The 25,924-nt window shown below is 41.0% G+C and overlaps 1 protein-coding gene across 9 annotated transcripts in view; it reads left to right on the top strand.

Annotated features, from left to right (window-relative positions):
• The window catches only part of stk3 (serine/threonine kinase 3 (STE20 homolog, yeast)), a 143,370-nt gene extending 119,627 nt beyond the window's left edge, over positions 1-23,743 (top strand). For 3 of the 9 annotated variants that reach the window (XM_048608646.1, XM_048608647.1, XM_048608642.1), the window contains exon 11: positions 15,812-23,743. In XM_048608646.1, coding sequence (XP_048464603.1) covers positions 15,812-15,970 — 159 coding nt within the window. In that variant the 3' untranslated portion in view covers positions 15,971-23,743. The remainder of the gene's footprint in view (positions 1-15,811) is intronic. The other 6 variants (XR_007264236.1, XR_007264234.1, XR_007264235.1 and 3 more) reach the window with 6 other exon arrangements.
• Positions 23,744-25,924: the final 2,181 nt, after the last annotated feature.

The raw sequence follows: 25,924 nt of genomic DNA, 5'->3' as shown, positions 1-25,924 counted from the left end.
GAAGAAGGGTCTAGGCCCGAAACGTCAGCCTTCCTGCTGCTCTGATGCTGTTTGGCCTGCTGTGTTCATCCAGCTCTACACCTTGTTATCTCTTACTCTCGTCAGTTCTGTCCTGCCACCTTTAACTCGGACTGCAAAGTAGTGTGAATTCTCACTGTTATCTGTCCCAACACTGCAGGACTATTCAATTAGGAGCAAAAAAATCATTTCATGCTTGACAAGGATGAATGCTTACGTACATTGGAAGTGAAGTAAGTTGTGTATTTTAATTTACTTTCAAATTGACAAGTTTTTCCTCTCCTTCCATGTACCCTTGCGTGATCATGAAAAGTTCTATGTCAGAGCGAAGCAATCTCCAGTGCTGTGCCCTGAGCTAATAATTCAAATTTCACTGAAAGATACCGATGTGTTCTGGGGGAGCTTGGAGGCAGAGGGTGACAAGGTGGGGTGGGACGAATGAGAAGTACTGACATCCAATAATATTTCACTACAGTGGGTGGTAGGAGCCTTGAGCTATGGGATGAGGCAGTGTCATCTGTTATTATAATCAGAGCCTGGTAGAGAATAATTTGAGTGGCACACATTCACTTGGGGGAGGGGGAGGGGGGTGGATGTAAAACAGCATTTAGCTAAACACTGCTTGAGGCCATCTGCATGAGGTTTAACCCTGGTGACTCAGAATATTTGAAGGTTATTTTGTTGTTTGACTAGCAGACTGAATTGATTGATTTTTGATGTGCTGGAGAGCAGCTCCTTGCTATTGTGTTGCAGGGAGGTGAATACTCAAACACGTAAAATAGATTTTATTTAAGAGGAATCAGCTTTGTAATGCAGGGAAGGTCAAACTGATTTCAGTTTGCAGATACTGCATACAAAACTTTGACTTTCCTTTGGAGTAGAGGAAATTGGACTAATTTGCCCCACCACCCAAAAAGACACTGTTCCATCTTTGTACTACCTCTGCCAACTCCTCATCGTTGAAAGGCAATTTGCATTTATACTAGTAAAAACCAAAAGAACTGCAGATGCTGTAAATCAGAAACAAAAGCAGAAATTGCTGGAAAAGCTCAGCTGGTCTGGCAGCATCTGTGAAGAGAAAACTTCTGAGGAAGGATCACTCGACCAGAAACGTATAATGTTAACTCTAATTTCTCTCCACAGATGCTGCCAGACCTCCTGAGCTTTTCCAGCAATTTGTTTTTGTTGTATTTATGTAGTGCCTTCAATGTAGAAAAAAATGTCTTGAGGTACTTCCCAGGAGGACAATAAGGAGTTGAAACTGACCCCAAGCAGGAGTCATTTGTTAGAGGAGTAACTGACAAAAAGATTGGCTGAGGAGTGAGAAACTGATGAAAATGAAAGATGCAGAAGAGGCCAAAATTGGAGAGTTGTATAGCTGGAGGTGGTCGCAGATAGGGAGGGGCATGGTCAAGGTCGGATGTGACAGACGAGTGAGAGTGTGCAAGTTAGGATGCACAAAACAGAGTTTTGGTTGAGTTCAAGTTGGAAGGTGGGTGGGGAACCAGCAGCATATGGGATGCCTATATTTCGAGGCACATCTAGTGAATATTACAAAAACATTCTGGTGTGTTATCTTCTGCAAAGCTTAACCCACAAAAAAAAAGCTGATGAATCATTGGAATGCAGATATTTTAGATTCTGTTCTGTGCGAAGGGAGCTTCACCAGCGACGGTTAGCTTGAATTTTATCATTGAAACAGCTATAAAAAGATGCTCTACTCGCCGACTCCCCTCCCCCCACCACCCATTCTCCATGTCCTCACTACTGAGATCAAAGATGTATCACTAACTCCTGACTTAATTTATCCAGCATTTCAAATCAATAGTTTTCTCCGAAAATCTGTGGGAGCTGTTAATTCGGGTCCAGTGCCCCCTAATCACCGCTGCCTGTGTTGATTTTCCTTCTCACCTCTGTAACGATGATGGTGTCTTACGTTTTTTAACTTAACCTTCCATCTGAGCTACTCAAAAGTAAAAATCACTCATACTGAACTGGTTAAAAGGGAATGAGTGTCATAAAATTGGAGACAGACAGCCTGAGTTTTCTTGAATGAAGAGGGCACAGCTCCATGCTGTCAACAATAATTTGCATTTATATAGCACCTTGAATGGAGTACAGCATTTTAAGGCATTTCACAGGAGTGTCTGATAGAAGCAACACTTCTATTTTAAAATTCTCATCTAATTTCAAAATCATCCTTGGCACCACCCCTCCCTGTCTTAGCCTTACACAGCCTTCTGACTTTTCAAGATTCTAGCCTCGAACGTACCTCTTGTTTAGACCAACGTTCAACTGCTTAACCTATGAAATTCCCTCCCTTAAATTTTAGATTCTCTATGCTTTTGGGATGTTCCTTAAAGGCGGCTGATTCAGCTGAGCTTTTGGTAACGTCTTTATATTGTTTGGTATCAAATTTTAATTCATAACATTAAGATTTATTACTTTAATGGCACTGTATAAATGCAGCTTTTTAATAAAATCCAAACTCTCGTAAGACATTAAACATAAAATTGTTTCCTCAATGTTATCTTGTGGCAATATGAAGATGTGAGGAGATGCTTTCTTGTCTGAATATAGCAGTGAGAGTCCCGCTGATCATGTCATCAAAATAGTTCAAGGAGCCTTTTGGATTCAAGCAATGACTACCTTCCAAAACTAAGGAAATTTACTCTACATTCAAGATGACGATACACCGTACATTTTACACTTTTCTGATAGCCCTCTTTTAAAATTGCCATAGTATACTTTGAAAGGGTTCAGAAAAGATTTACAACAATATTGCTGGGGTTGGAGGGTTTGGGCTATAGGGTAAGGCTGAATAGTCTAGAGCTATTTTCCCTGGAGCGTCGGAGACTGAAGGGTGACCTTATGTAGGTTTATAAAATCATGAGGGGCATGGATAGGGTAAATAGACAAGGTCTTTTCTCTGGGATGGGGGGTCCAAAACTAGAGGGCACAGGTTTAAGATGAGAAGGGAAATATGTAAAAGGGACCTAAAGGGCAACTTTTTCACCTAGAGGGTGATACGTGTATGGAATGATCTGCCAGAGGAAGTGTTGGAGGCTGGTACAATTACAACATTTAAAAAACATCTGGATGGGTCTATGAATAGGAAGGGTTTAGAAGGATATGGGCCAAATGCTCGCAAATGGGACTGGATTAATTTAGGATATATAGTCAGCATGGACGAGTTGGACTGAAGTGTCTATTTCCATGCTGTGCAGCTCTATGTCTCTTTAAGTACATGAGCACTTTTTAAATTTGCTTTTCACATCTCTCTCTCTTTCTCTGTCACACTGTCTCACTCTTCTTTCTGTCGACACTGGCAATTTATTCTCACTCCTTACACCAGCATGCGGATAATTGGCTAAAGTGCTTTGTGATATTAAATGGTGAGTCTAGGGCTGATGCATGATTTGTCACACAACGTCATAAGTGCATTAGAAAGGCTGCATTTCAGAGCATCGAGATAGATGCTATGTATCAAACCAGGTACATTTATCCCATAAATATCTTGGTGCATTTGGCTTGAGTTACTTAAAAAGGTCTGGATTAAAATTTACTCTGAGTGTCTTGGATAAGGTTAGAGGTGTAGTGAATCCCCTTGGGTGACCGGATACTGGCAAATAAGAATGTGAGGAGTACTGATGAATTGTAGCAACGAAAGAGAATGAGAGCAGTAGTGACTTAGACAGCTTTCACATGGAACTGACATTTGCATTGATACACTTGGGACTAATTAGATTTTAAATCATTCACAACCATTTTAGTAAGGAAGGCTTTTGTGCTGATAATATGTTCCTTCGATGTTGAGAAGTCAGACCTTTGACATACTGACAACCAAAGCTAATTGGTTGACTAAACGGGCATGTCATAATGAACTTAATATTATTTCTTCTGAAGTAGTTTGACAATGAACTTTTAGCGATATCCATAAACATGAGCACATTCAAAGTTGCATGTCTCATTCGCCTATCATTCTGTGCTCATTGACCGACATTGGCTCCAAGTCTGATAATGCATCACTTTTAAATGATCATTCTTACCTGCAGATAACTCCCCTCCCCCCACCACAATTCCCACATTGCCTCATGGCTCCCTATCTCTGCAACATTTGCCACTCCTATGACCCTTTAAGACAATATTTCCTAAACCTTTTCTCACTGTGAGTCCATTTTGAGCCTCAATACTTGTCACCACTCCCTTTGGGAGAACCGAGAGCGGGGTGAGAGAAGGGCAGAGATCCGGGATAGGCATTGCTGCTTCAGGGGCTGCAGCACTGAAGTTTCAGGCTGCTTGGGGTCCTGGCCCGTATTTGGGGATTTTGCTCTAAGATCTCTGCACTCCTCCAGTACACCTTGATTTTCCGTGCACGGCCATTTGCCTTTGGGCACCTGAACTCTAAAGCATGGAATTCCCTCCAACTCTTCTCGTTTTAATTTGCTATATAAAGCAATTTTGTTGAGCAAGCTTTTGGTCATCAAATTTGGTTTGGTTTCAAAGGTTGTTTGATAGAGCTTCCATGAAGGTTCTTGCGTTATACTACAATGAAGGTGCTTTATAAATGCAAGTTCTTGTTATACAAATATTGAGATCGTCATTGCCAAATGTGCACATTGTCAGGTCAGACTGGATAGTGACCAGTGGTGAAGATCTGAATAGAGGCAGTGTTTTCAGTTGAGCACCAGTTTGAGGGTGCAGGGCTAACCAGAAGAACCTTGCAATTGAGACATCTAGGGGTAACAAAGGGAAAGGTGAGCTTTTCACTACCAGGTGAGCTTGAGCAGAGGTAGGGATGAGCAATGTTAGAGGTAGAAATGGGCATGTTGGGGCTCACCCACAAAAAATGGTCTCCTGAGATAGTTGAGGGTGGCCTTAACTGTAGAAAATGTACAGTATTGTTGTTGTTTATTCCCCAACATTGAGGATCCAAGCAATGGACCATATCTTTTCCTCATTTGTTGTCTACATACATGCATGGTCCATGAGGAGCCATTGGGTAGCAGTTGGATTTCTCCATTATCTACTCCAGCTGATGCAGGTTGGAGATGGAGACTGGTCTTGGCCATGTCAGTATAGTCTGAGAAGACAGAACAAGCAGACAATGCTTACCATCTCATCCAAAATATGGTACCTCTGACGGTGCAACGCTCCCTCAGAATGGCACGGAAATCTCAGACTGGACCACATACCTTAAAAAGAAGACTTGTATTTACATGATACCCCTCCCAACCTTTGAGTGTCCCAAAGGACTTTTCAACTGGTAATAATATGCTTTTATGATGTTGTATAGGAGATAAAATTGGGTATGATAACAAGGACAAATCCCCGATCCTATTATTATAGCGAAAGGGATCTTGGTGTGGAGAGTGGAAATTAACATTTCATCTGATAAGATTCTCCAATAACCTAGCACATTCAAAGTCCTGGAACTGTATTAGAGACCAGAGACCCAGATTGCTCCTTGTTTCTGTTAACTAACCTCAGACAGGTTGTGCTACAATCGGCCATATAGGCCCCAGCTAGGGGTAAAAGGAGGGCAAGCATTTCAGTCATCCATCGCAAATCAGCCCCATGGGGGAAGGAAGAGGCCCAAATAGAAACAAGTCAATCTCCATTGTGCCAAAGCTGCGGAATTGACTAATGATCAATGAAAATATTAGACTGCCTTCAACACATAAGCAAGTAGGTTGGTTAAAAGGAATGATATTTTAACTTGAAAGATGATTGACATGGATGTTATCCAAGCTTTCCTTATTATGCACAGAAAATACTGTTACTGAAGTCTCATCAGTTATCTTAGTGTGCTGAGTTTGACCTTTTGGAGTACATCTTAGTTGTAAAGGTTGTTCCTTATTTATAGAGACAGGGCAGAAATTAACTGAATCGTATGTCAGGTGTTCTGCCATTTGGAAAATCTGATCCCTTTGCAATAAATGGCAGATCTTTGCACAGCTTCTCTGAATGAAGATCGAGCTGATGTCCACACACCAAATAAACACTGCAGGTTTCAATCTCCAAAAGTTTTACTTGGGGAACAACTGGGATCATTCTGAAGAATGTTGTTAGAGTGCTGTAGAGGTTTGGTGGGATATGTGGACTTAAATATTTTGGGCAAGGTGCATGTCAAAGGGAGCAGAATCTTTGCTGTGCAGTCATCATTGTATGATCTTTTGGGACTGAAAGTGGCTTGATGGCCTCCAAAATGCAGTGCATTGGGAAAAGCTTGGTTGTTCCTCAAAAACCTACTGCATTTTAAGTTGAGGAATCTTAATAGGGCAGACAGTGTTGTATGTTTGTGGAAAATGAAGAGGTGGTGAAATACTGACATGTAGGAAGAGAGAAAGGACAATGAGGGAATGGCTGTTTTGGCGAGAAAGGTTCTAATGACAGAAGTCCTTCCAGAGTATCAGGACTACCATGTTAGACTTATATTGAACTTTGGTTATGTTGCACTAAGAGTACTATGCATAGCTGTAGTTCCTAAATTATAAAACAAGGTAGAGCCACTGGAGACATTACTAAAAAGGTACACAAATATACTGGAACTGAAGGTATGTTATAAGCAAAGGGTGAACAAGTTGAGGCTTTTTAAATGTGGAAAAGAGAAGACTGAGAGATAACCTGATTGAGTTTTTTAACAGCATAAAAGGTTTGATAGGCTAAATGTGAAGAAGATGCAAATCAAAGCTATACATGACCACCCATAAATCCAGTAACTAATTTGCAAGGAGCCTCTTTTCATCTAAAGAGTGGTGAGAATATGGAACTTGTTTCTTCAAACAGCAATACAGGTGAATTAGTAAATATGTATTTAAAAGAAAGTCAAATAAGTATATGACAGAGAAAGGAGTATGCTGATAGGATTGGGTAAAATAGAATGCTCACGTGGAGTGTAAGCATTGGCACGGAGCAGTTGAACCGAATGCCTTTTATTCTCTACAATAGACTGGACTAGCAATCTAGAGATCCAGGTTAAAGCTCTGGGGATGGCAGCACGACTGATGGAATTTAAAGTTGACTGATAAAGTCTGGATTTGAAAGCCAGCTTCAGTAATGGTGTCCATGAAACTGTCATTGGTTGGCATTAAAATTCATCTGGTTCACTAATGTCCTTTAGGGAAGGAAATCTGCTGTCCTTGGACTAGCTGTCGAGTGATTCCACATCTATAGTAATGTGTTTTACTTTTATCACTTAGTATAAAGACACCTAGGGACAGGCAACAAATGCTGCCTTTGCAGGTGATACCCACATCCTTGCGAAGGAATTAAAGAAAACTCACAAGGAACTCCCATAGCGCCACGTATATAACAAATTGCTCTGATTTAGTGCTTTCAGCATGTTAAAACATTCCAAGGCATTTCGTAGGAGCATAATCAAATGACATCCTTGACAGCATTTTGATCCATCATCCTGTGGTATGGTGGAGCACACAGAGAGACATAAACCCACAATCTTGTGACTGGCATAGGAATACCACCAAGCTGCCGTCTCGTGGTCCCAGTCAATTGGGGGCAGGAAGTTGAAACTTGAAGATTTGAACTAAGCATGTTGAGGTAGGGAGTCTGAAAACTTAAACTCCCTGTTTTGGCAGTGTGCATGTTTGGGTACTGGTTATAGTGGAATACTTGATCATTGAAATGATGCTGCCCATTAGCATGAAGTGACATTGCACAATGGAGTCAGTAAGTTAGAATCCTCCACGTGTATTTGTTAGAGAAGTTACTGAATCTTGTGTTGTACAATGTTTACCCAGTTTCTATGGTAGCAGGAATCCCTGGACGTGAATTCATTTCTTTGTAAAGTCTAGGTTACTTGCAAAGAACCGTCCACAATAACTGACTTGACATTCAGAATGTTAAGGGGTTTGGAAAGGTTTTGAGGTTTAAATATGCAATTCAGATATGGAGGTCAGACTTGATTTAGAGTTAACTATTAACTGATTTCATGTATAAAGCAATGGGATTTTTAAAAGAATATGAGAAAACTGTTTGAATTAAATATTAAATTTCTTTTTAAAAAAGTACTTAAATGAACATTCGGGGTAGATGTGTCACTTAATGTGGTACTGAGCCAAACCAATCACAGAAAATTTGCATTTATGTAATATCCAAATCTGGGCACTACATTTTAGGCAGAATGACAGGACATTGGTCGGATCCCAAGGGATTTTTGTATTGCAGATGGGGAGAAATGGATTGATGACCAGAGGAAGCAAGATTCAAGAGTTGGGGTGGGGTGTCAGTTCAGTTGGATGAACAGCTGGCTAGTGATGCCAGTAGCACGTGTTCAATTCCTGCACCGGTTGAGGTTTCCATGACGGGCTCTCCTACTCAATCATCCCCTTGCCTGAGGCATGGTGACCCCCAGGCTAAACCATCACTATTCATCTCTCTCTAAGAGAAAGTGGGACTAGGTGACTCACCTTTACATGAATTAAGAGAATTGGCAAAAGGACAGAGGGAAGATAAGAATTTTTTAAACGCAGAGGTTTGTGATGATCTAGAATGCACTGCCTGAGAAGGCAGCGGAAGCAGACTTGATTGTAACTTTCAACAGGAAATTGGGTAAATACTTGAGCAGAGCTAAGGACAAAGAATTGAATTAAGTAGGTCATTCTCTTGGATGGCAAAGACCTCTCTCAGATATGATAAACCAAACGCCTGCCTTCTGGGCTGCAAGATTGTGCAGCACCGCGCATCTACAGGATATTCCAGTACGTTTCACAACCAATTCATTACTTGTTGAAGGTTGCAAGTATTGCGACGTAAGCAAGTACAACAGACCAACTAATACATGGTAGGATCCCACAAACAGAGTGAAATGAAGAATGGTTGAGGAACAAATGCTGTCCAAAGACTGTGAGGGGCGCTAATATGCTTTTCAAACCATGCCTCAGAATCTTTTACAATCGCCTGAAAACAGTGATTGAAGTCTTGGTCTAACATTCCACCAATGATGCAGCATCACTTCAAGGCTGCGTTGTGGTGTCAGCCTGAAATATCAGACTCGGAGCCTGGTTTGTTGCCTAATCTATGGCCAGCTATCTGTTCATAGCTGTAGTAGATGTTAGCATGCTAAGGCTGAGAGACAGTGCGGGGCAGGGGGAAGATTTGAGTGGAAGCAGATAATGATTCTTTACTTAGCCGCTATATAGAGATCTCTAACATGCACACACCCATGTGTAAATGCTTAAACAGGCAGCCAGTACTCACCATATTAAGTTGTGACACATGGCGGATGGTTTTTGGATGAGGTGCAGGGAAGGACTGCCAGAATAAGTCGATCCTGGGTTCCAGCCAGAGTCAGCAGAAAGGCAAAGAATATTGAGTAGGTTACAGTCATTACCACCCTGGGATTGTCCAGGGGTTTCTGGAAAGTAAACATTCTCCCTTTGTAAACCAGTGCAAACAATTATAGGGACATGAAAGCTTAGTTAAAAGAAAATCTTGCAGACTAGCCTGGGCAAGGTAGTTTGAGGCAAGTAGTCACGTCTTGAAACCATGGTTCTCAACCAGAGATGGGAACCTTGAACTTGTGGCAGTCAGACAACGAAGAGGAGGGGAACTGAAAAGATAAGCTAATATCTTATCAGGAAGAGAATTTAACTCGAAACATGTGACGTCAAAGTTGTTTGCTACTAAAGAGCTGTGTGCGTCGGGTTGTTGTTGTTGCTCAGAAGGAGACCATTCAGGCCATCAAGTCTGTACTTGCTCTATGGGAAAATTCCTTTCAGTCCCATTCCCGCAGCCTCCCCCTGTACTCCAAGTTTCAAATGTCTATGTAACTTACTTTTGAAGTCAATTAAATTATTAAAGATGTTAATGTCAGAGATGAATAAAGCTTTCTACATCCAACAAGCATGTGATAGTGAAATGTTTTAACCTTTTTCCTTGAAAGCACTGTTTCAAAAAGACAGTCTACATCATGACTTTGCAGACGGCCATATTGGCTGATGCAATCCTCATCCTGTGTTTGGGCATCTCCAATACTCAGCCTGCAGCGACATTCAAACAGAGAATTCAAACACTCATTTTTTAAGCTGTTTCTCTCTGTCATAAGAATGAACCTTTCTAATTTTTTTTTTGAACAGTGAATATCACAGCCAAGCCACAAGCTGTGGGGGAAGCAGGAGGGGAGAACGCTACAGTGTGTTTCATTTGCAAGGAGCTGAGACCTTGCCAACTGTGAAATGTTTTAAGATGAGCAAGGAAACGGATTTTATTCCTGCGCTCCTCCCTCATCGTTTGTTATCATTCAACACGTCATGAACTTCAACATGTAAATTGTATGGGTCTCCAAAGGGTTTCACAGCAAAGATCGGCACCCTATCACTGTGGCTTTGTTAGAAAATTATTGTTTCAGATAGAAAATGTCCCAATGCAGCCATGACCAATAGCTCTGGGAAGAAGTTCATTAGAAGTTAGCCCCCAAGCAGCAGAAACCAGGCTTTCCCTCAACACCTCTGTAAATCTGATTTAATACATAACAGATTCTCTTAAAATAAACATGTTATTGCTGTTTTGGAAGGAGATGATATTTGAACTGATTCAGTAGAGATTTGACCTACCTGGGAATTGGCTGCTTAGTTCCCTGAAGCAGACTGTTGGATTTAGTGGTGTGGTACAGGCGTGGGCGAAAAGGAGTTTACGCTTTGAAAGAATCCTATGGAAGAACTGTACATCCCTCTCTGGCTGTCTTATGTCATGGCAGGGGGTTCATCTAGCTGTCTGGGTCCAGGTTACAGAAAGATACATTCTCCTGGGTAGAAGCCTCATTTCAACCTGTGAGGCTGGCACCATGCCCCACAAGTTGCAGAGGGGAAGTGGAATCCACAGCACAAGAGACAGGGACAGTTAAGGAGAACAGAAACACCCTTCTCTTTTTTTGCTGAACTACATTTTGTATTTATATACCTTTTTAATGTAGTAAAAATTCCTAAATACAGTGGCATTTATCAACAATAACTTAGATACCGTGCCATTTAAAGTAACATTAGGACAGATGACCAATAGCTTGGTCAAGGAAGTACGTTTTAATGAGGAGAAGGAGGAGGTGAGGTTTAGGGAGAGGATTCCAGAGCTTAAGGCCTGTGGACAGCTGTAGGCAAAGCTGTTGGTAGTTGAGCGAAGGACTGGATGAATTAGGCTCACTTTGAAATGTGTGGATGTGATGCCTCACACGTGAAATTCTGATCCAGAAAGAATTCCAAGAAAACTTTAAAAAGTACAAGAGGGATGAGGCTGTTGTAATCAGGGTTTGTATTTTTTTTTATTCATGGGATTTACGCATTGAGGACAAGACTGGCATCTATTGCCCATTCCCCATCCCTAATTTGCCTTCAGAACTCCTCCCCCTTGAACCACTGCTGTCCACGTGGTGTATGGACACCCACTATGCTGCTGGAGAAGGAGTTACAGGATTTGACTAAGTGACAGTGGAGGAATAGCAATCTAGTTCCAAGTCAGGAAGTGTGTGTGACTTGGAGGGGAACTTGCAGCTAGTGGTAGGAGCTGTTAAAGGAGTGTTTGTGTTCGCTCTGATGCATCTAACAGATGGTACACACTGCTGCTGCTGAGCATTTGTGGTGGAGGGATAAATGTTTAAGGTGGTGGATTTAGTGCCAATCAAGCGTTCAAGTGTTCTGGATGGTGTCAAGCTTAACTTGTTGGGGCTGCACTTAATGAGACCACAAGGTGTAGGAGTTAAAGTAGGCTATTCTGCTTATCAAGCATCTTCTCCTCCATTCAATGATTGTGGCTAACCTGATAATTCTCAACTCTACTTTGTTGTCTTTCCACACCCATGAATTCCCTGGCTATAAATCTGTTTGTCTTTGCTTTGCTTTAAATATTCTTAATGACCCAGCCTCGAGAGCTCTCTGTGGTAAAGTAATCCATGAATTCATTACCCTCTGAGAGAAGAAATTTCTCCTCATCTCTGTTAAATGAGTGACCCCCTTACTCTGAGTTTATATCTTCTAGTCCTAGAATCTTACATGTTTCAATAAAGTTGCCTTTCATTCTTTTCAACCCCAATGAGTATAAGCCCAGCCAATTCAGCCTCTCCTCAGAAAATCCTCAGAATCAACCTAATAATCTTTCTCTGGACCACCTCCAATGTTAGTAATCTTTCCTTAGATAAGGCGACTAGGCTTTTCACAAGTGTGGTCTATTTAGTTCTCGCAAGACTTCCCAATTTTTGTACGCCATTCCCTCTGAAATAAAAGCTAACTTCTATTTGCTTTCCTTACTACCTGCTGTACCTGAATGCTAGCCATTTGTGATTCATGCCTCAATACCCTGAAATCCCTCTGTGCTACAGCTTTATCTATCTTTCTTCATTTAAATTATATTCACCTCTTCTATTTTTCCTGCCAAAGTACGCAACCTCTCATTTCCCACATTGTATTCCATCAGCCAAGTTTTTATCGACTGACTTAACTTGTCTATATCCCTGTGTAGACTCTTTGCATTATCCTCACCATGTACTGTCCCATCCATTTTTGTCATCTGCAAACTTGGCAATAATACATTCAATTCATCACCCAAGTCATTAATATGTGTTATAAATATTTATGGTCCCATCACTAATCCCTGTACCACTCCACTAGTTACGGATTGGCATCCTGAAAATGCCCTCTTTAATCCAACTCTCTCTCCTGTTAGCTAGCCAATCTTCTCTCCATGCTAGCATACCACCTCCAATCGTGAGCTGTTACCTTACTAAGTAGCTTCATGCGTGGTACCATACTGAATGCCTTTTGGAAATCTAAATACATTACATCTACTGGTTGTCTGTTATCTATCCTGTTTGTTACCTCCTTAAAGAATTCTATTAAATTTGTCAGGTATGATTTCCCCTTCATGTTGCCATTTATCAGAGCAACTGCAGGGTATTCTATCATACTCGTGAATTGTAGATGGTGAGCAGTCATTGAGGAGTTAGAATATGAGTTACTTGTTGCAGAATTACCAGCCTCTTAGAAGGTCTTGTAACCAAGTGTTTATATGGCTTCTCCAGTTCAATTTCTGATCAATTTCAACCCCCTCAGGATGTTGAAAGTGGGGGATTCAATGATATTGTCATTAAATGTCAAGGGAGAGGTGATTAGATTGTCTTGTGTTGGAGATTGTCTTTGCCTTGTGTGTTGCAAATGTTATATGCCAGTTATCAGCCCAACATGGATGTTGTGCAGGTCTTGCTGTATATGGATACAAGACTGCTTTGCTATATGAATATTCCAGCCCAAGGGCTGAAGTGGGTGCCGGAGATGTCTCCGCCAAACACAATCTGTCAAATTGGTAATGAGGTACCAGTCCGCTGACCCTGTAAATTACAGCAGGGTCAACACTTTAAAGGGCAGGCTTATATTTTTAACTGTTCTGATACTAATAACTCCAGGATAATGTTTTGTAAGTACAAGATGTTTGAGGTCCAATTGAATTATTAAAATGGTTTCCTAGCTGTAATTGTCAGTGTTAGTTCCTGTCTGGTATGTGTGTGTGTGTTGAACTTCTGCCAATTCAGGAACTGCCAAAAACAGTCCTGGGGTTGAATTGCTGAACGGTGCAAAATTTACCCCTTGACTATCTGAATGATTTTAGAGTTTGAACATAGAGCCTCTGTACTTAAGGAAAATTTGTACGTAGAGTTTCTTTTTATGGGAGAGAAATGACCTTTGTTTACTTGCTGAGAATGAAACTTATCACCTGGGTCTGGTTTGCATTTGTCATCTTCTGTCTGAGATTTCACCCAAAGCACGGCATTAAGAGGAAAAAAGGCAATATCCTTATTAGTTTTTATTATTTTGTGAATGAAAGTGGTTTATTTTAATCATCAAATGTTCATAAAAGGCTTTGCATACTTTTAAAAGGGGAGAAAAACCTTGATTATAATTCCTTCTCTCATTGTGACTTTAAAGTACTATCAGTATTTATTCTGGGATCAAGTGGTAGTGTTTATTTTCGATGTTTCCCTTGTATCACTTTGGTCTTGCAGGTAGTTCTAGGGAAAATTAGGAACAGCTACCCTTTGAGAATCCCCACTGTATCCTTCAATTCAGTTGATAAGTTGCAAAAGCCATCATTTGCCTAGGAACCCAAACCCCATATAATTGGCTCCACAATTCTCTAAAAGGACATTAAACTGACTGAGTAGCCCACTCATCTCTGGTGCCTGTTGACACCATTGAACCTCCGAGGAATGTTTAACCACATTGGAAAAAACAAGTTCATTCATAATTCATTCATATTGCTGCACAATGCTTCACATGCTCTTGTCCTTCGTGATCTCAGTGAAAGACAGTATGAGCAGATCTTCTCCATTTCACACACTGAATCACAGCAAGTTCCACTCAAAAGTAAACCTGATAAACCCTCTCTTCCTCAATGCAATGGGAAATGAGTGCCAACCATATAAATGGTATGTCTTTGAGTATGCCTTCGCTCTCAATCAGTCAAGCTCTCCCTTGCGAGTTGCCTTGCCCTTGTTCATACTCTTGTCGACTCTGTCTCCCTGCTGCCCACTCCCCACCTTTGAGATCAGATATTTAAATTTGAACCAGTGAGGGTCAGTGAACACAGGGATACAGTAAATTTAAAGGACCTTTCTAAATTACTGCCAACAGATGAATTTTTTTTAAGTATTGTGTAGAATTTACAGCAGAACAACAGGCCATTCAGCTCTGCTAGCCATTGCTGGTGTTTATACTTAAGCTAAGCTCTGCCCATCCTTCTTCATCTTCATGTCTGTCCATTCTTCACTCTCACTGTCCTGAGTAAAGGCATTTCTCTTGAATTCCTTTATTGGATTTACTAGTGACTAGACTGTAGAGAGGAACATAGGAACAATAGGAGGCCATTCAGCCAATAAAGCATGTTCTATTGTTCAGTTAGGTCATGGTTGACCTTTACCTGATGTCAAGTTACAGCAGTCCTTTCGTTTTGTTCCCCTTTGTTCTCTCGCTTTGGGCATCATCTCCATCAGTGTATCTCATTCTCTGCACTACCACCCCCAACACACAGAAACACATTGGCACAGGTACGCGCGTGCAGGCACAAACACTCATATGCACAGACGCAGTTGTCAGCATAAATTCCACAATATCCCAGTTGCTTTCAGTTCAGATGAAGGATCACTAGACCCAGAACGTTAACTCTGTTTCTCCCTCCATAGATGCTGCTGGATCTGCTGAGTTTCTCTGGCAGTTTATGTTTCTTGGATCAGTCTCAGCTTTGAGATTTTCATTTGACTGCCAGCCTTAGCTGTGTGGAAGGAAGTTCCAGGTTTCTGCTCTTTGTGTAAAGACATGTTCCATGACAGTACCCATTAACAGATTATGCGCCCTTGTTCTGGATCTCACAACAGGGGAAATAGCTCAAACTTGCAGCAAAGAAAGAGCCTTAAAACCTTTTGTCTTGCACTCGAGAATGCATGCAAAAATGCCAAATTTCAGTGAAATACCCATTTGCACGGGGAGCCTATAGTTCCTCATTTTCTCCATGGGAAAACTTCAACCAATCAGCATCGATTTACCAACCGATCGGCACCTTTTTCACCTGTAGTATAAATTGTTGTAATTGTTTTGATATTTGACATTCTTGCACTGATCCTGATAAGTGTAAGAACTTTGGCAACCTGTCATCCCTTTTCAGCAAGATCCGAATAGTTCAATCATCCTACACATCAATTAGATCCCTCTTATTTATATTAATTTGTGTTTCTATTTAGTGGCACTGGGGATAAAATAAAACTAAATGTGTCTTTTTTTTAAAATTGAATTTGCAGTTGAAGAGCTGGAGTGTCGAAGAGCTACAGAGAAGACTCAGCTCACTGGATCCCACGATGGAGCAGGAGATTGAAGAGATTCGCCAGCGCTACCAGGCCAAAAGACAACCGATCCTGGATGCCATCGATGCCAAGAAACGACGGCAGCAGAACTTCTGAGAAACCAAGAGTTCCCACCACCAGGATGATGTGCTGAGCTCACCTTCGTAAGCGCTCAAAACTCTGAGGAAAAGCTATTTGCAGACCACATACGTACATTCTCTTTGTCAAACACATTCTGTCTGTCTATCTCCTCTCTCTCTCTCTCTCTCTCGCACACACGCACGCGCACACACACACGCGTGCACACACACACACCCTCCTTCATACACATTGTCTCTCTGTCTCTTTCCCTGTTCGTCTCTGACTGTCTCACACGCAGGCAGTCTTTGCACACACTTACTCTTCTCTCTCACACACACACGTGCATGCATATTTCTCTCCCACACACAAACACACACATTCCATAGACTCACTCTCACATACACAGAGATTCATACTGTCAAACTCTCAACCACCCCCCAAAAAATAGACTTGTACAACCAGACTTTTATCACCCAGACAAGAAATCAAAGTTCTTACGCTGTGGATTGTTGTGGCAGCTTGCCCTTTAACTTCAGGATTATAGGTTAAATCTGTCACCAGGATGAACAATGTTTTTTGTTTATTTTTTAAAAAACTATTTTTCTAGAATTTCTTCACGCAGAAATTATCTTCACTCTGGAAAACTTTCAGCTTTATATTTAATACAGAAACAAAGGAGTCCTCAGATTACTGGCTTCGCAATTATCGGTAAAACAGCTGTATTTCAGAGTGTCAGCATCAACTTTCCATCCTTGACCTCTTTGATCAACTAAACAAAACCTGGCTTTGCTCAACAGAAAAGACTGACAAATCTAGGCCATGGAATGGAATAAAGTAAGGAATTTCTGAAGGAGAGAGAAGCCAACTGAGCAAGAAGTGTCTCCTTCAGTCTCTCCTCTCATTGGTTTCTTGGTGTGTCTGTAGTGGTCTTTGTAACAGCGTTGCATAAAAATGGCCACTCCCAGAAGTGACTTATTAACACTGACTTAATTTTGGTTCTCCAGCTTTTGACAGTCATCAGTAAAGGTGTCCAGTGAAGGTGAACAAATCCACCCCCCCACTCCAAGTATCCAGCGTTTCGAAAGATGGAACCTGCATTTATGTAGCACCTTTAGCTGTCTCAGGATCTCCCAAAGTTTTGCAGCCAATGAAGTACTTTTAAGTGTAGTTACTGTTACAATGTAAGGAACATGGCAACAATTAGTGCACAGCAAGTAACAATGAAATAGTGACCAGATCATCCCTCAGCAACAATGTTAGATGTGGAATGAATATTGACTAGGATACCTCCCTTTCTCCTCTTCAAGATAGCACCATGCAAACTTTTACATTGAGCCGTGTGTGCAAGAGTAGAGGGGACTTTTTAATGTCTCACCTGAATGACAGTTCTGACAGTGCGGCACTCCCTCGGCACAGTCAGTCTAGAGTTCGTGCTCATGTCTAGAGTGAGTCTGGAAGCCACCAGCATCCAACATAAAGGTGGGAGTGCTACCAAATGTGTTACAGCTGGTATTTTATTTCCCAGCATCAGAGGACTGGCATCATCTTCACATTAACCTTTTGAGTGCTGAGTATTATTTGCATCTTGAAAGATGCCCACATCATCACTCTTGCTAATGGTGTCACGCTTTATAAAGTAGCATTGCTGGCTACACTGCTGTGAGCCCTCAGTATTGACCATTAGTTGTCAATAGTAACCCATTTTGTAGTTATAGAGTCATAGAATTGTACAGCATGTTAACAGACTCTTCGGTCCAACTCATCCATGCCGACCAGACATCCCAATCTGATCTAGTGCCATTTGGCCCATATCCCTCTAAATGCTTCCTATTCCTGTACCCATCCACATGCCTTTTAAATGTTGTAATTGTACCCGCCTTCACCACCTCCTCTGGCAGCTGGTTCCATGCATGCACCACCCTCTGTGTGAAAAAAGGTTACCCCTTAGGTCCTTTTTAAATCTTTCCCCTCTCACCTTAAACCTAAGCCCTCTAGTTTTGGGCTCCCCTACCCTGGGGAGAAAGCAAGACCTTGCTTATTCACCCTATCCATGCCCCTCGTGATTTTATAAACCTCTATAGAAGTCATCCCTCAGTCTCTCCCTATAGCTCAAAGCTTCCAACCCCAGCAACATCCTTTTAAATCTTTTCTGAACCCTTTCAAGTTTCACAACGTCTTTGCTATAGCAGGGAGACCAGAACTGAGTGCAGTATTCCACTTGAGATGGTACTTCAACATTCCCAGCCATTAGTTATTCAACGCTGTAATAGCACAAACACAGTGAGGCATACTCTTATAAATGCTGAGTGGTGAATATTCACAGAAGAAGATTGAAGATAAAGGTTGATTAAGGAAAGTGAAAGTGGGCTGACCCAGGGAAACATAGGGTTGCTCTCTCGCTGGAGAGAGGCAACTGGTGGTGAGTTTAACGTGAAGGCCACCACTCTTCAGGTGGAGAGCCTTCTTGTCCTCATGGTGACCTTCGCTAGTACCTGGGTGTTGGTGTCTCTGCATCACAAACCAGCCCTTTAGAAATGCATGCCAGTATCAACCTATCTTTCTCCGTTGCTAAGTGTTTTGTCCAAATGTTGATGTCAGTTTTTAAGCATCTGATTTCCTTTCATACCACAAACATTTACTTAAATTGACCACTAATCTAGTTGGTGGAATGGAGCTTTCCCAAGCACATTGTTTGATTGTAGAAATACAAAGATAACAACCCATTTTATATTTTTCTAAAATGTCTCCAAATTCGAATTAAACATTAGCATTTTTAAGTAAATGTGGTTTACGTGATCGCATGGATTTTTGTCAAGCACAATTCATGTTTCAGTCTGACGAGATCTTTTTATCAATTGGGACTCAATTATGCCAGGGAGAGCTGCAAGATTCCAAGTTTTTATAACATTCACAAGGTATAATCAAGATAGGTGTATCTAAGTTGCAGCCAATGTCATTTGTATGTGTGTGTGTGAGATCCTGTTATGCTGCTCTTTGGTTTCAAAGTTATGACTTATAAGCAATGTACTCTCCTTTATTGAATGATACCCTCATGGTTTAAAAAATTTACCATTACTGATTATGGTTTCTGCTTGTAGAACGTGACTCAGTGGCTCTGTATCACTTCTTCACCTGATGTGAACTATACACCAGAGATGTCCTGAACTTCAAACCCAATCTACTACATGTGCCAAGGTGTTGGCAGGGCTACATTGCTTGTATTCTAGTCTGAGTCTCTTATTTCCTGTCCAGTGATCACTGTTGCAGAATGCACCATAGACATCATGTGAGAATGCAGTAGTTTGGCCTTTGGCTTGTTATGATGCCTTTCATGGCCCAGTCGTTTATTGGCACTGGCTGCCTATTAATAATGGAACTGATCAACATTGTATTAGGAGCAACATCAAACAACACAAGTTTATTTGAGCAATTAACTGGATATAATGACTGCAAATATGCCCTAAAAGAATGCTACCTGGTTAATTGGGATTCATCCTAGAATATGTCCGCAGTTGTTTTATAGTATAATAAATTGTCACTGAGGATTCGGAGCACCATTATAATGCTGAATTTAGGACATTATCCAATTAATTTTGTACTGTCATAGTGCTGTTTTCAAAATGTTGGACAAGTGCTTATCACGAAACAATGGTATGTACAATTATAATCAAACATCAGTATTTTATGGCACTGTTCAACAGATTAGTCAGCTGGCCTGTTTTTCTCTCCAGTCTAATCCAAACCTACTCTTTGCTTTCCATACCCTGTAATATACTACTGATCTGTGCATGATAAAATGAGAGTCTCTCATTACTACCACAGCTAGGATCTTTACTCTCAATCCCAGAGAATGCAGCTGACTGCAGCATACTCTGCATAAAACAAAGGCATCTTTGGCTTTTGAATGTGCTATACAAATGCAGGATGGTGTTGAATAGCATGTTTGAGACTCTCAGACTTTACCTGACCATTGCTCAGTTGGGATGATGTAACAGAGAGTGGTACAACCCAACAGGAGGAGGCTGTTTACACCTTCGAACCTCTCCAGCATTCAGGTGCGTCATGGTTGATCTGTATCGATCCACTTTGGTTTCATAAACCTAAATGCCATTACCAAACAAAATTCTGTCAATCTCAATTTTAACCATTACTATTGATGCCTAACTTCAACAGCTTTTTAGGGGTGAGAGTTTCCAATTTCCACAATCCCTTGTGTGAAGAAGTGCTTCTTGACATTGCCACTGAGCTGACCTGGCTCTCGTTTAAGGTTCTACCCCCTTTTAGACTCTCCTCCCCCCGCCACCTCACATTTTAGACTCTTCTCACCCGCCACTCTGCCCTCAGATGAAATCATTTCTCTCTGACTCCCCTGTTGGATTCTTTAGTCACCTTAGTGCGCCACAATTGGATTATTTTAATTGACTGCATATTGCTGCCGTTCAAATCCATTTGAAGGGTTTCAGAAGAACAGAAGGTGTAACTGTAAATCTGACAAAATGAGCTAAAGGACCTTGATCCTCCTACAGGAAGACCTTTGACGTTACCTTTTGAAACTGCACTGTGAAGACCTCGTGTGCATAAACCAGTTGGGCTGCACCTGGACAAAGTCATATTCCCACGTCCAGCTGTAGTGCCCAGTTAAGGTCATGTAGTTCCACAGCTAGGCCTCCCTGCTGCTGCCTGTAGTGTTATAAGATGATGACATGAAGGATTCAAATCTCAAACCATTCGATTTATTTAATATCGTTCCCTAAGTTTTGGAAATCCATTTTCAAAGCATGACTTAAAGATGCACCAAATGTTTACTGAACATTTCAATAATTCAATTTTTTAACTCTGCCTCAAATTTGATTCCGAAATCGATCAGTAATATGAGAAAATTGAATTTGATACATTTTTAAGTGAATGGTTCTTCTTTTAGTCGCATCTGCACAAGATGATCTATGCAATATATATAAAAAAAAAGAAACGGTGTGTCTTTTCAAAGATGTACTGGACTCCAATAAATCTCTTGGGTTTATTGAGCTCGATTAAGTGAATACAGATCTCATTTCACACCTTCCGAAGGCTTTTAGTTTTGAGCCAGCACAGAGTGGTTTTTGGGCAAATGGAGTTGGAAGCAGACTTTCCTCCCAGCCTCGTCATAGAAATGGCATTTTCGTCTTTATTAAGTTTGTCAGCTAGCATGGTATAAGTGGGTAACAGCAAGATGCTGGATCACTAGCTTTTTTTTTGGCCATTTAGTTAATAGATCCATGGAGACAATATGTCAGAAGGAGACTGTTTCGTCCTCCACTCTATTTCCCTGCTCCATTCTTGTAGCCCTGCAAGTTATTTCCCTCTGATGATTATCCCTCCAACTTTTGTACAAATAAATTCTTCCTCGAATTTCCCTGAGGATCCTGCCCCCAAAATGCTAACTCTTTGACCGAAATCCAGCTGTCAATGTTGATAGGATCAGTTTTTCTTTACCTTGTCCAATCTGTCAGCTCTAAGAGGTCTCCCCCCAATCTCCTTTGTTTGAAGGAAAGCAATCTCCAACCTAACCTTGTCGCTAAAACCACTCATCCCTGGAACCATTCTGTTAAATCCCCTCCGCGCGCTCTCAATGTTAATGGTCATTAACACAGACTAAAGGCAGCCTGCTGATCACAGGTTTAAGACATGAAGGCGGTTTGCACCTGATAATTCTGAATTGCTCAATGTGTTAAAAAAGATTATCATAATTTGAATTAGATAATGCAGCCAGCACACCAGAGGTCAGAATTTAGTGCTTTAAAGATTTTTCTGAAATAATTTGAATTATACAACTTAAACCAAGAGGAGGAAAGTGCATGTCTCCTATTTCAAGCAACGTTCTGTTACTGTCTCCAGGATAGTCATAAGACATAAGCTTACAGGTTGAAAAATTACCCCCTCTTATCATTGGTCTTAAACTTTCATCTCTGTTTTGTTAATAGTGCGTGTGATTGTTATTTCTCTTAATTTGTCTGCTTTGTGACTTCAAACTGCAATCCGGGTCCAATAACCTCTGCTCTCTCCTTGTATCTTTACCATGCTGAGCTTGTATTTTTGCTCTTATTCGTTTGTTTACTCCTTAGGTTCACAAAACTGGAATTTCTTGATTCTTTGTGTGTCCTGCATGCTACATTAAAAAAAAACTAAGCTTTACTTCAAGCTATTGAAAACATGTTACCAAGAACTCCTGCATCATCAGAGGTCTAAAACAGAAATTGCTGGATAAGCTCAGCAGGTCTGGCAGCATCTGTGGGGAGAAATCAGAGTTAACGGGAAGGGTCGTTCAACCCTTTCTTTTGTTTTTGTTTCTGATTTATAGCAACTGCAGTTTTTTTTATCATCAGAGATCTAATTGCACCATGGTTAGAGTGGGATAGCCCAATCATTCAGTCCCAACAAGCAAAATACTGCAGATGCTGGAAATCTGACTTAAAGGCAGAAATGCTTAAACTACCCAGGTCATGCAACATTCCTGGGAAGCATGATATAATGTTTGCATTGGAATGTTATATTGACGCTATATTGTCCAGACTTAAAGCTATAGTGCTGTCCCTTCACTATTACTGGAGCAGACTCCTGCAAAAGCTAACAGTGTTGTGGGAGCACTTTCATCAAGCATACTGCAGCAGTTCAATAAGGCACCCTATCGCTGCCTCTCGAGGCAAGTTAGGGATGGGGCAATAGGTTCATCTCAGCTCTAGGATGACAAAGCATGTGATGGCAGATAATTTTAAGCAGATTTTTGCTGGGCTGAGTTGGAACTGTTAGGAAAACTGCTTTAGTTGAGTCCAGGCATTGCACCCTCTAAAGAGGAGGCAGGTCGCGTTTGTCACCATGTCCTAACAACTTGCATTTGTGTAACCCCTTTCCCAGGACAGCCTGAGGAGCTTCACTTCAACACATGCTGGCCAGCCAATGAAGCCCACATCCCACAAATCAGTGAGAAAAAAAACCTCAAACATTAGCTTACTGAATTTGCCATTGGGCCTTGACAGGAGATAGGATGAGAGATGGCCAAAGGCTTGGTTAACAGAGGTAGGTTGAGAGGAATGTCTTAAAAGATATCTGAGTGGGAATTCCAGGGTTTCATAGTAGAAAACATGAGCAGTGATGCTTACACTCCCACATTGGTGTGTGGGGTGCTTAAAATAACCAAGGGAAAGATGCTTTGAATATACAGTCTGCCCGTGCCAAAAGGCATAAGTATTTTGGTCTCATTTTAATCTGTTGATCCCTTTAAAATGTCAGTGGTGACTCATTTTTCTTGTGCGTTGTCTGCAACGTGGAGGTATAATGCCGTCTATGTCTCAAAAGTGTTGCAAACTCTGCTGTTTTCATGGAGTTAGGGTTGGTAAGAAAGGAAGAAAAACCAAATTAAGCTCAAATTTGGACCATTTGAAATTCCATTTGTCCAAATCAATGAGACTTCACCATTCTGTTTTCAATTAAATCTGTGGTACAAATCCTGTGTTACTGTATTTTCTTTTATAAAAGCACTGAGGTGGAAAACATTAATATTTTGAATTTCCAATTTAACAATTCAAACTGGGATTCTAATTTTCTCAGCAGGTTCTGATGAGTTCTGGAACTGAGATTGAAGCTGTCAGTTTTCTTCCATTTGCATATATGATACAAAATGGTCAATTTAGATGTGTATGTTTGTGGAGCGAAACAAAGTTTGTAAATTTTGCTTTTTTAAAAAAGTTCTGTTTAATGTTATGTGGCACTGTTCTGTAAACTTTGTCTTGCTGTATTTGAATAATGTCAGTTAAATAAAAGAAATGGAAAATATATAACATATTTGCCCCAAATGTTTAAAAAAAACCTGTGTTCTAATCTGTGGGCTACTAGTCTAGATACATAGCTAAAAATCCTTAAGACGACGGTAGCAAGCGCATGGAATGTGCCATCCTGACTTAGACGCACATATTGGTTGTTGCTTCTTTGTAACTTAGTAAATAAACTCCTTGAATTCTCTAAACAGAACTGCAGGAGCACCTTCACTGCACAGAGTGCCGCAGTTCACAAAGGCAATGCACCATCACCTTTTCAAGGACCATGCCAGTAATGGTCAGATCCTGAAAATGGATAACAAAATAAGTTCTGGTGACTTCAGATGTGACCTTGCAAGGGTTACATTCCACATACTTTTGCTATAAGGGTAGAATATTGGCCACAGTCATGGTTGCTGTCCATTAGGCCCTGCTGGGAGGTGACCATTTATGGAAGCCTAGAAGAAATACAGGGAGAGGTTAGCTAACCATAAGAAATAGGAACAAGATTAGGCTACACAGCCTGCACGACCATCGAAAAGGATCATGACTGATCAGACGATCCTCACATCCATTTCTTGCCCTTTCCCTTTGATTCCTGATTGATCAAGAATCTATCTCAGCCTTAAATATACACAAGGACTCTTTCCGCCACAGTTCTCTGTGGCAAGGGATTCCAAAGACACTCAACCCTCGGAGAGAAGAAATTCATCCTCATTTCAGTCTTAAATTGATGCCCCTTTATTCTGAGATGATGCCCTCTGGTCATAGACTCTCTCATAAGGGGGAACATCCTCTCAGCATTTACCCTGTCAAGTACCTTAAGAATCCTTTATGTTTCAATGAAATCACCTCTCATTCTTCTAACTTCCAGTGAGTAAAGTCCCAACCTGATGATCTTTACTCATAAGACAATCCCTCCACACTGGGGATCATCCTCATTGAACCATCTGTGAACTGCTTTCCTTGAAATGATACCTTTCCTTAAAGTAAGGGGACCAAACCTGCTCTCAGTACTCCATCTGTGGTCTCAGAATCACCTTGTTAAGTTGCAGTAAGACTTCCCTACTCGTATGTTCCAAACCCCTTGATATAAGGGCCCATTACCCTTCCTGATTACCTACTGCCCTTGTATGCTAGCTTTGTATTTTATGCACAGGTTCACCCACTGCCCCCCCTACCAAGTCCCATTGTGTTGCAGCTTTTCTCCATTTAAATAGTACTGTTTTGTAACCTGGTTCTAAATCTCTCTGCAGGCATGTCATTATGTTCAGATTCCAGTGATGTTCCCCAATTTGTTATGGTTTCAGGCTAGGTGTCCCCTCTAAGGCGAAGAGGAGTGAACAGTCTTACGTTTTTCATTAAAGTCTTGCACCCCCACCTTCTTGGTTGTACAAGATTAATTTGACAAGGTGTCCTTCCCTTTTGGATGCCTTTGTCTCAGACCCAAGTGAAGTTATGCTCTAAAATGAGTCAATTTATCCAGGCTTTCTTGAATTACAAGAAGAATGAGTTTATTGATTATTGCATAAGTAATACTAATGCAAGAAACACATTGAAAATAAGAGGTTAATCCAATGTAAGTAGAAAATGAATTATGAATCAGTCTCCAAAATGTTCATGAAGGTCTCATAGTCAAATGGTAAGACCAAATGGAGACTATGTGACTGCTTTGTGGAATGCCACCACTGTTTATAAGAATGACCCCAATTTTCCAGCTGCTTGCTATATTATTAAACCACCTTGCTCCCATGCTAACATTTCCATGTTTGTCTTGATGCTCAACGCTTCAAAAAAAAAAGGCTGTAAGGAAAAGTCAGGGAACAATGGACTGCTGAGTCTGACGTCAGTGGTAGGTAAGTTGTTGGAGGGGATTCTGAGGGACAGGATTTATATGCATTTGGAAAGGCCAGGATTGTTAGAGACGGTCAATATGGCTTTGTGTGTGGGAAATCTTGTCTTACTAACTTGATTCAGTTTTTTTTTGAAGAAGTGACCAAGAAGATTGATGAAGGCAGAATGGTAGATGTTGTCTATATGGGCTTCAGCAAAGCTTTCGGAAAAAAGTTCTGCGTGGTAGACTGATTAGTAAGTTTAGATCATATGGGATGCAGGGGGATATAGCCAATTAAATGCAAAATTAGCTTGAAGGTGAAGACAGAGGGCAGTGCTGGAGGGTTGCTTTCCTGACTGGAGGCCC

The sequence above is a fragment of the Rhincodon typus genome, chromosome 19 (genome assembly GCF_021869965.1).
Source record: "Rhincodon typus isolate 14 chromosome 19, sRhiTyp1.1, whole genome shotgun sequence".
Taxonomy (NCBI): Eukaryota; Metazoa; Chordata; class Chondrichthyes; order Orectolobiformes; family Rhincodontidae; genus Rhincodon; species Rhincodon typus.
Note: the sequence above shows the minus strand (reverse complement) of the source record. Positions and strands in the feature narration are given on the sequence as shown.